General features: G+C 42.7%; 1 protein-coding gene across 3 annotated transcripts; it reads left to right on the top strand.

Annotated features, from left to right (window-relative positions):
- The first annotated feature begins 4,522 nt into the window (after nt 1–4,522).
- Nucleotides 4,523–8,974, top strand: GPR85 (G protein-coupled receptor 85). Of its 3 annotated transcripts, none has more exons than XM_051795564.1 (2): nt 4,523–4,705; nt 6,295–8,974. In XM_051795564.1, exon 2 carries the CDS (start codon nt 6,470–6,472, stop codon nt 7,580–7,582), a length of 1,113 nt encoding a protein of 370 aa, XP_051651524.1. In that variant the 5' UTR covers nt 4,523–4,705; nt 6,295–6,469; the 3' UTR covers nt 7,583–8,974. The 3 variants fall into 3 exon arrangements, with proteins under 3 accessions (XP_051651524.1, XP_051651526.1, XP_051651525.1); XM_051795566.1 differs by lacking the exon at nt 4,523–4,705 and adding an exon at nt 4,716–4,990; XM_051795565.1 differs by lacking the exon at nt 4,523–4,705 and adding an exon at nt 5,142–5,227.
- Nucleotides 8,975–11,268: the final 2,294 nt, after the last annotated feature.

Genomic DNA, 11,268 nt, shown 5'->3' with positions numbered 1-11,268 from the left:
ATAATTTTGTTATGGGTGAAAACACATCTCCACTGAGTGGAGACCACTAGAGAGTTTCAGTATGGGGTGAAATTTACATCTGTGCTGAGAGCCAACCCAGGAGGCAGACACTGCCAACAAATGTCTTTGCTCTGTAAACAATTTACCAAGGACAGGAACCAAATATATTGCAGGTGAAATTCTCTATTGTGCAGGGGTCCTGCACAGGTCTTCATGTTATACAAGTCCTACTTAAATACTACTCCAAAGTTGCACAGATCTACTGCACAGGCAAGAAATTTCTCTTGGAAGAATTCCTTGAGCCCTTTGAAAAGGATGTACTTCGATAGCATCAATCATAGTCTCTTAAGCAATAAATCTCGTGCTGGCCTCTGCACAGGAGTGGGCACACCTTGCAGATTATCTCTCCTGTTTTGCAGAAATGTTGGAAAACCTACAATGCTTCAGAGTTTCCATTATGCAGACTGGATTGACATTGCATATATACAAACTTCAAGACAGTGTGTAAACACATTAGTTACTGAAATGGTCAAGACAAAAGGGACATGAATACTTTATGTTTAGGTATTCACAACTTCTGGCCCCATGCTGAAATCCTCATCCCACTGAAATAGTTGAGAGACATTACTGACCTTGGTGAGGCCAATATCTCAGCCCATCTTTTCAACTAATAGTTACTTCTCATTCCTAGCCTGTCTTCTAGCCCTATCTCTACCTCAGACTCTATTAGTGAAATTTCTCTGTGTCAGACTTCTCAGAAACCTCTCCCATTCTGAAGAAAAAAGTTCAAAACAATGAGAATCACCCTGCATCCTCACCTGGCTCACAATTGTGGTATAGGGTTTCAGGGCACATATCCTCAAAAGAAATCAGGTGGCAAGTACCCCAAATGCTACTTACACGTCAACAAAATTCTTCTGTATTCTCCTGTCCCACACCCCAGCACCCAAATTCCTGGCACCTTGGCCACATGCACCTAAGCATCACTACCACCTCATGGGAATGAGCTGCCCAGATCTGCAGATTATGCCAAAGACTGAGAATATCAAAGTAGCGCTCTCTAATAAGATGATCTTGGTCTGTGAATGGACCTAGTGCATCCAATTCACTAGACACAGCTCCTTGGTCATTCTTAAACAGTATTTAAATTGGAAAAAAAAATAAACAACTGGAATACAGGATCCTCAGTCATCAGCAACAAAGTTGAGTATTTCACCAGTTACTTTCTTGACCATGATTATTAAATAACTCCAACAGGACTAAATGAAAGAGCTCCGTACCATAACCATCAAGAACTTTGCAGCAGAGTTGTCCAAACCTGGCAATGGTTCACATCTTTGATCTAATTCAGAAAATCAGGGAAATAATCTTGGGTCTCTCATTTTCTCATGAAAGCTCTGATCAGTGTGCTGATAGCTATAATGGGCACATCAACACTCTTGTGTATGCTTTACTCACACTTCTCTTACACTCTCTCCCTTTACCCTTCCTTCTTGGGAAACAGCAGTATGTAAGTAAAACAAACAAGCAAACAAACAAAAACCCCCAAACTAACAAACAGAAAAGGTAGGGAAAGATATTTACTTCCCTGAGAGTAATCACTTCTTTCTCCTGAGATGCCTGTATGGGACACAGGTCCCCTGTGTTTTTGAACCTCCTTCTTATTGCCCTTAGTGTTGCCTCCCTTATACTGTGTGGTGGGCAATTTATTCAGGATCCAGGATCCTTCCTTTTGCCAAAGCCCCAAGAAATTCTTCTTCGCTACCCCTAATCCACTCACTTAGCAAACAAGGGCTGCCTCACTTTTTTTTTTTCTGAATCTTTCATATCTCTAGCACAGCTGTTTTGAAGAACTAGTCAGCACAGACCTCTTCACCTGTCACTATAGATCTCTTCTTCTCCACACCTTCCAATTGCACATTCATTTCTGGGTTCTTGCTTCATGGAGCCATCTTTGTCAGCATCTGCCTTCGCCTCCCAGATTCCCAGCCCCATGACTTCTGGATTTTTTTCCCTCCATGGAGGATGTGACCTGCTCCTGGTGCAACAGCTTAACACAGCTATACATCACTCCACCAGAAATCTCTTACTTTGTAGCAACGGTTTCTCTTGCCTGTCTTTACTCTTACAATAAGAATAAAGTTCAAGCCATAGGATGGCTTTTAGACTTGTGAGTCAGATGATCTGCTCTCTAATGCATGTCTTCTTCAACATTGACTATGATGGAAAACTAGCTGTCACTTCAGTCTGGATGTCTACATTTTGTTGAACAAAATTAGAGCACTGGTTTTCAGGTTACACCTATGATGACAAATGAATTAATACTGAACTGGTGGTTGAATTCTGAATGAATTCTGAAGTCCACAGATTACTTCTAAGCAGTCTGTGACAGGTCTAAAAGGAAAGCAAGTTTTAAAATGTTATAATGCAATAAAATTCTGTGACAACTCTAAGAAAGCACAGACAGAAAAGGTTAAAACCTACTGCGCTGTATCTATTTTATTACAATGATGATCACATTGTATCGTTTACTCTTAACAAAAAAACATATATCAGAGTGCAAGAATAGGCCCTGACCATGACCATACAGTCATCCTGTAGCACATATTATAAATCTTCCTAATCTTGCATTCCAAATGTTTCATTTTCATGCATGGCTTTTAGAGAATTCTTTGCTATATTAGACAGACTATTAAAGTGCCTGCTCTTGCTGCCTTAGCTACTTGCCCTTCACATTTTAAGAATTACTTTAAAAGTCATGGTCTATGTCACTGTGGGTACCTATATTTAACAAGAGAAAAAGGATAGCTGGACAGGTCTGCTTAGCTTAGGTGACTGGGACATGAAAAGTGCATCTTGAACTAGTAGCTTTAATAACCACCCAACACCTACCACGCCAAAGATGAGCACCAACATGAAGTTGTAATAATTACATTAACAGAAAAAAATAAAAAATTGTGTGGTACCTGAGCTTTGTGTGGGTTTTCTGCCTAAGAATAAATTTTAGCTGAAACAAGTCACCTGATATGTTGGTTTTAAACAACTGTATTTTCCAGTGGCTGCAGACCTCTGGGCTTGGTCAGACTGTTACTGAAGTTGCTTTTGTGGTTTGGCCACCAATTCCAATGCCTTTTAGTAAGTGCCAAAAAAAGAACCCAAACTTGACAACAGCCTTAAAAAATGCCTGTAGTCTACTAACGGTCTCATAGATGTGACACACATTATGAATCAACCCCATAAATCTGTCCCCCAGAAGGATTTATTCTGCCTTGAACAGAAGCTCCCAGTGAAGAAGTTCCTCAGGATCCAAATCTCTCGACCCAAAACAAGCTGCTCCTCAACTGCCTTGCAGTCAAAGCGAATTACTCTTGGGGCACGGCTTTCATGTTCCCACTTCTCCCAGATAAACTTCCATATAAACCGAAGAGGCGGGAGGGCGGAGGAACGTGCTCTTTCAAGCCTTATCCAAATCCTTCCCGCTCCCTCCTGGTTTTACAGCGGTGGCACCAGCGGGTGCGGGGGCCGGCGGGAGGCCCCTGCGGCGGCCCAGGCCACAGCCCGCCGCCTCCCAGCGCCGCCGCCTCGGCCCCCCGGCCCGCATGACATCATCGGGACGGCTCGGGATCGATCCCCGCCGGCCGCCGGTTCGGGCGGGCGCTCCTCCGCGGCGGCCGCCGCTGCCGCCCTGCGCGCCCAGGGGGAACGCCGGCCCTGCCGCGGACGGAACGGGCTAACATCGGATCCATCCCCGCCGCCATGAAGCGAGAGCGCTGACGGCTCTGCGCCGGCTTCGGGCTGCGCGTCGGGAAGCCGCTCCACGGGCTGCGGGGGGCGAAGGTGCGGTGTCCTCACGGCCCCGCGGCGAATGCACCCTCCACGAACAACGGCACTTATTAAGGAGTCCTGCCTGGCTCGGGGGTCAGGAAGAAGGAATTCACCAGGTGGGAATCGGGAGGGAGGAAAAGGAGCCACGAGCGGAAAGATCAGGCAGCGGCAGCTGAAGAAACCGCCCGGTCCCTCTCCTGACACAGCCTGCAACGCGCAACGCGGCGGGCGCCTCCAGACCCCTATTGCAACCGAATGGGGCGGGAGGGGAAGCCCAGCGGCATAAACAAGGAGCACAGGACCTGATTCCTTCCCCTCCCTTTCCTCACTGGCTTGCCCAGGCTCGCCAGTAAATCCAGCTCGGCTATGCATCGCGATGGGAACGTGCTGCCAAGGAGGCTGCCTTCCCATCACTGAGGATGCTGCCTTCCCCTCACTGAGGAGGCTGCTGCTGCCGCCGGGGCTGCCCGAACACCACTGAGGACGCTGCTGCCGCCGCCGCGGAGGTTGCCGTGCCCTCACTGAGACAGCCGCAGCTGCCGCCGCCGAGGCTGCCGTGCCCTCATTGAGACGGCCGCCGCCGCTGCGTTACTGGGAGAGATTGTAGCGCTGCGACAGGGGAGGACGGGGCTCGGCGCGCAGGGGGGAGGCGCGGCGAGCATGCGCCGCCAGAGCCACTGACTGGATCCTCGGCCGAGGTACCGAGGTAAAAAAAAAAAAAAAAAAAAAAAAAAAAAAAAAAAAAAAAGGGAAAAAAGGAAAAGGATTGAAAGAAGCATGAAAGACAGCAGAGGAGAATAGAAAAGACCGCCAGGATAAAGCAGCCCTCGGTCGGCGGCAAGCAGCAGCTCTGGCATGTGAGGATCTCCGGCACCAACAGGTAGGAGGAGAGGGGCTGGGGGCACCGAGGGCTGCCGCGGCTGCAGGTGCGTGCGGGGAGGGCTCCCCCGCTCAGGGAGCGGGCCTGGGGGGTGATTTCCAAAGAAGTGGCATGATGAAAGCGCTCACAGACAATGCCTCTTCCGCTCACCCCAGCTCCCCGCCGCGGGGGGCTCTCGCACGGCTCCGGCAGATGCGGCTGATGCCAAGCAGCGGCACCCGGGCTGCCTTGCAGTGCGGCGCAGTCCAGCCCTGCATGGCGGGGCGAGGGGGAGCGGCTGTGCCCGTGAGTGTGTATGTGTGTGTCAGCGGCGGTGTGAGGGTGCCAGCGAGCGCCGGGTGTGCAGCGTGCGGGAGTGTGTGCGGAGGCAGGGCCGGCCGCCGCGGGGACAGATCCACGGAGGAGGGGGAGCGGCGGGGCTGGCGGGAGGGGGAGGGGGAGCCTGATTTCATGGTTTTAAAACGATGCCATGATCTGATCAGCCTCTGTTTACACAGCAGCAATCAGGCTCTTTTGTGGACGGTAAGAATGGAAGGATTTTTGCTGGGATTCAGTGGGAATATCCTTTGTACACCCGAGGTGGCATAGGAAACACTTCTTGTGAATAACGGAGGACTGCTGTGGCTCCTGTCCCTGGCTCTGGAGGGAGAAAAAAAGAAAAACAAACCCCCAAAACCCCCAGCAACAGACAGTTCTTTATTTTATTTTATTGCATGAAACGTGTTCCGGTAGGATTCACTGGGAGGATTAGTGGGAATCGCGGAGCCCTAATTAGCTAAAAAAAAAATATCAATTTATATGTTTATCTAAGCATAACCAAAACTAGCCCTCCCAAAAGGATGGGCATTAAATCTTGGCTGCGTTGCCTATTTTTGCTCAGTATTTACACTGACCGTTGCTTATTATGAATTATGTCGAGGCTTTAACGATTTGCATTAAAGCGGGGGAGGGGGGGAACGACACCCTAAAGCATACTGCTATCGACTGTCTGGATACCTGTTTATCTAAAAGCCTAAATGATAAAATTATAGTTTATAGAAGGAAGGGAGGGGGATCATGAATGCTGCTTCTCTTACAATATGCATAAACTAACACTGTGCTTAATGTGCTTTGGTGATTTGGGTTAAAAAACATAAATTCTGCAGGCTTTCTTTGGGTGTGATCCATATCAACATAGCAGCTGCCTCTTAAAACCTTGACAAATACAGTAGACATAAAATAAATGCAGGTAATGTCAAAATATCAGTGCTCTTTGGGGATTTTTAAAAAAGATGTCAGTGATTAACTCTTGGGCTCACAAACTGGGAATCTTTTGATTCATAAAATCTCTGAGGCTTTCACTGTGACATTATATGTGCTACCAAATATAAGGGGCATTGGTCAGTCGGAAACTGTAATAAGCCAAATCTGTCAATAATCAATCATACTAAAGAGTAAGTATATTTAAAAAAAGCCTCATGATTTTTAAAAACAAACAATAGTACTCAAATTTACAACTTCATTTGGTTCTCCATAAATTAACATCTTTGTTAGCACTTTCTGACATCATTTTGTGTTAACTTAAGAACTGATAGCTCGTTTTTTTTCAGATATTTTGATGGCATGACAAATCAGAAAGAAGAGGATGTACTGTATGACTAGACACAAGATCAGTTCTGTTTGTGGATTACATTTTCAGTAAGATGTATGGATCTATTTTTTCCTTGTTCTTAAATATAGATCATGAGACTTGACTGAGGCAATATACATATCATCCATCCATCTATGGCGAACTACAGCCATGCAGCTGACAACATTTTACAAAATCTCTCTCCTTTAACAGCTTTTCTGAAACTGACTTCACTGGGTTTCATAATAGGAGTCAGTGTTGTGGGTAACCTTCTGATCTCCATTTTGCTAGTCAAAGATAAGACCTTGCATAGAGCTCCTTACTACTTCCTGTTGGATCTTTGCTGCTCAGATATCCTCAGATCTGCAATTTGTTTCCCATTTGTTTTCACCTCTGTGAAAAATGGCTCTACTTGGACGTATGGGACTCTTACTTGCAAAGTGATTGCCTTTTTGGGGGTTTTGTCCTGCTTTCACACTGCTTTCATGTTATTCTGCATAAGCGTCACAAGATACTTAGCTATTGCCCACCACCGTTTTTATACGAAAAGACTGACCTTCTGGACTTGTTTGGCTGTTATCTGTATGGTTTGGACTCTCTCTGTAGCCATGGCTTTCCCCCCAGTTTTAGATGTGGGCACCTACTCGTTCATTAGGGAGGAAGACCAATGCACTTTCCAGCATCGTTCCTTCAGGGCTAATGATTCCTTGGGATTTATGCTTCTTCTTGCCCTTATCCTCCTAGCCACACAGCTTGTCTACCTCAAGCTGATATTTTTTGTTCACGATCGCAGGAAAATGAAGCCAGTCCAGTTTGTTGCAGCAGTGAGCCAGAACTGGACTTTTCATGGTCCTGGAGCGAGTGGTCAAGCAGCTGCTAATTGGCTGGCTGGATTCGGAAGGGGTCCCACACCTCCAACCTTGTTGGGAATCAGGCAAAATGCGAACACCACGGGCAGGAGGAGGCTACTGGTTTTAGATGAGTTCAAAATGGAGAAGAGAATCAGCAGAATGTTCTACATCATGACATTTCTCTTTCTGACCTTGTGGGGTCCCTATTTGGTAGCCTGTTACTGGAGAGTTTTTGCAAGAGGGCCTGTAGTACCTGGGGGATTTCTAACGGCCGCTGTCTGGATGAGTTTTGCCCAAGCTGGAATCAATCCTTTTGTCTGCATTTTCTCCAACAGGGAGCTGAGGCGCTGTTTCAGCACAACCCTTCTTTACTGCAGAAAATCCAGGTTACCAAGGGAACCTTACTGTGTTATATGAGGGAGCATCTGTAAATCTTTAGCCTTGTGAAACACTACCATTCTCTGCTAAGCAATTGTGGCCTGTAGCCATGTCTTGAGGAGAAAATCAAGAATGGGATGTCAGCAGCTGTAAGGATTTGGGCAACATTCTGCAGTCTTTGCAATAGCTCACCTCTAATCCTGTTTTAAACCTAAACATGTTCCTGCTGACCACTGCTGAAGGTTTGTAATTAAGAACAAAGGACTGAACTACTGCCCTGAATTCCTTTATGTGGTTGAAATCTAGATTATGAAAGTAGCAGGTGCTAAGTATCAGTGCTAAATGCTGTGTATATCACTACATAAAATAAGAACATCAGAAAGATTAGCATTGGACATCTTAATAAATTAAGTTGATATGAGGTTAATGTGTTGATAAAACTAATTTTAGACATCTGAAGACCTTTAAAACATTTCATACAATTATTATTTTGCAAAGACTGAAAACTGGGGACTCAAGTACTGTAACTGATTAAAGATGTGCCATGCATTATTGGATTATCACACTTACAAATCTGTTTGCCTTGTGAGTAAGTTTTGAGGAGCATTCCAAAGCAGTATTTTTGTTCAGATTTTGAATTTAATTTTTTTTCCAAATATATTACTCTTTCTAAATACCATTTTCCTTAACAGTGAAATTACTAACATTTAACTGTATTCTGTGTTTTTTGCTGATTTGGTATAAAGTTTAATAGACTCTTATTTATATTTTCTAAAAAGCTAGATATCAGTCTGTTAGGCAACGTTAACAACAATATCCAGTCATAATTGAAGAGTTATAATTATACAGAATAAACACATGTTGCCTTAAAGGGTTATCTAGTATCTTCCATTTTGTTTAGCATTGAAGCAAATAAGCAAGGAAAATTGAATCAATAACTCTGGTCAGTCATTTGGGAGTGCATGAAAGATCACTTAGTCCTCTTTTTTCCTTTTTACTCCAATGGTTCCCAAAATCAATATGCACATCACTGGGATTATATGATTTTTTTCTAGGTGTGCCGCCCTTTCTGGTTTGTTCTGAGAAACACAGGCAGTTGATGTATGTTTATATTTTGAGACAGCTGTCATGGGGAGACCGCAGCCTTAGTATGATATCTTGCACAATTTGTGAAGCATTTATTCTACTGAAGGCACAGTCTTGTTTATATTTTCTGCACATTTTGGTGTATTGGTTGTTTTAAATTATTTAAGTTTTAACTTGTGAAAGCATATACTATGATTTCTTAGTGTTTTAGAAATACATTAGAGTCTGTGAGTCTTTCCTTCTTTCAGATACAGATGTGTGGATTTCAATATAAAGTTGCATTTGCCAAAATTTACCTGTGTAGCTTGTTAATTTTCTTGGAATAAAATTTTACATTTTTCCAGTTATACAATTAACCTTTTTTATTTTGTCTAGTGAGCTAGCATGAAGTACTGAGAATGTAGCCATTATGAATTATTATCCTTTGCAGTCACTGTATTCCCAAACTGTAAATGCATGAATGGTGGGGACCACAGGATTGATAAATTATATTATCTACAGTAACACTATTGTGTAGTTTATCATAATTACCCATCTATCTGTTCTAATATGTCAGTTATATTTAAAGTTACAACACAGTATTTAACATTAGCTTCACAGTTTAATTTTGGAATATGTGTATATTTGAAGCACAACATCATGAGTTGGTCAATCATAAAACACAGATTTTTCTTAATTTTGGGAGAGGTAAAACTAGAGGTCTTAATTCAGTATTGGTATATCTTGTCCTTTGTTGCAGTTTTATGACCAGCAAATTAATATATAAATACACAAGCAGCAGTCAATAATGGAAATACTTAAATTTGTATGATAACATTATACAACATATGCAACAATTCAGACAGTTGTGTCTATATGTGATCAGACAACTTGATCAAAGATTTGATGAGCAATCTGTTTGACCTCACATACGCTTTTATACTGAGGTTGATTGGTTGAGAGGCATGGCTTTATATACTGTGTTGAAACAGAAAAATTGCTAAAATAATGAGTCCTCATCATTATAAGAATGTTTTAGAACGTAATTTGAAATGGGACCAATAAACTTCTACCAAAAGGACATTTTTATTACACTGAAAAAGGCTTTGAAATTAAGGTAGTTAAGCAGTTTTCAGAGATAGCAAGAAGGAATAAAAACTGAATTGTATGTTGAGAAAAATTCTGAAAGTCATCCCACTTAAGTTTATTAAAAGGTTGATTGGCAATAACTTCAGTCTAATTTCTATAAAATAGTAACCTTTACAAGGAACATAGATATTACATATTGTAATAAAGAAGTACATATAAATAAAGTTGTAAATAATGTTATAGTTGTAGAAGTAGTCAGTTCTGAGGATTAGCCAGAAAATTTTCAACTACAAAATTTCAAAAGCTGCAAATCTGGGGCCTGACCTAACTCCTGATAAAGTCAGTTGGTGTTTTCCCATTAACTTCATTCGTAGCAGAAGCAGGCCCTAACATTTCTATAGTACTATGCTTCTGAAATACTAAGAAGGCTGTATTTACTATGCAGTGGGAAAAGAGAAAAAAAATTAAAAATATTTCCCTGGAAGTTTTGCAAGCAGTAACTGATGTAAATTAAAATAATAAACAGTAAATAAGTCTGAAAGCAAATATTTTGATAAATGTTTTTCTTTTGATATGAATATAATTCCTTTGGCTATATGAAAATACGCAACTGTATTACTACCTGACAGAGGACAGGTACTTTTTCTTTAATGAATTTTTATAATTGTTCCAGTAAGAAGTCTTGTGACAGAAGTATTTTATTTTTCTCCAGCATTAAAAGGACAAGGGGATGTTCAGTGAAATTAAAAGCCAACATATGAAGTAACGTTTTATGCAAAGTTATTACTCAATGGAACTCACTGGCACAGAATGTCAAGTAGTTTAGAGAGATTCCTACAAGAACTATATGTGTGCATGAATTAAAGCAGTGCTTGCAGTTTTTGTCATCAGTGTCATTTTGATCCTAGTCAGCATATCAAAACTAATGTATTAAGGTATAAATTCAAAGGAGCAAGAAGATTCATTCCAATTCACACGCTGTTGTGTCACAATATGAAAAACCTTTTGCTTTCATTTTAGTACAGGAGCTAAGCTATTGCCAAAGCTAGAATACAGGGCTGGTAGTTACTCTTTTCAGAATAGCAAAGATTATCACACTGTTTTATATCTGCGTTGATCTTTAATGCTCATGGGTAATGTGAAGTTAACAGTTTTAATTTTTTGATGACCAAAAAAGAGTAAGAACAAATTCCCTGGAGAAAAAGCTGTCTGCCCCTGTTGCTTTCCTGCCCTCTCTAGCCCCACCAGTCCTTTGACAGCCTCTCCATCAATCCTTCTACAAGAGTAAATGTTTCCTATACTGAGTGTTGTATTTATCCTGCTTCCTTGAGAAGTATGTCAGCCATCCCTCCTCCCCAGTAGATAAGATCCTGCAGCACCTTCCCAGTGTTTGTCAGTGTCTGCGTTCCCTTCCTGAGGACAGAGAGGGACCACCAGTTCCTTCCAGCTGGTTTTGCAGCTCATGGAGTCATCATCTCAGGGCACTTGGCTAGTGCACTGGGTGTCTCTGTCTTTTGTCTTTGGTCATGAAGCAGATCCGGTTTCAGCTGTGCGGAGGAAAATGAGAATTG

The sequence above is a fragment of the Manacus candei genome, unplaced genomic scaffold (assembly GCF_025592945.1).
Source record: "Manacus candei isolate 608988 ecotype Guabito, Panama unplaced genomic scaffold, ASM2559294v1 h1tg000043l, whole genome shotgun sequence".
Taxonomy (NCBI): Eukaryota; Metazoa; Chordata; class Aves; order Passeriformes; family Pipridae; genus Manacus; species Manacus candei.
The sequence above is the reverse complement of the archived record's forward strand: the minus strand, read 5'-3'. Positions and strand labels throughout refer to the sequence as shown.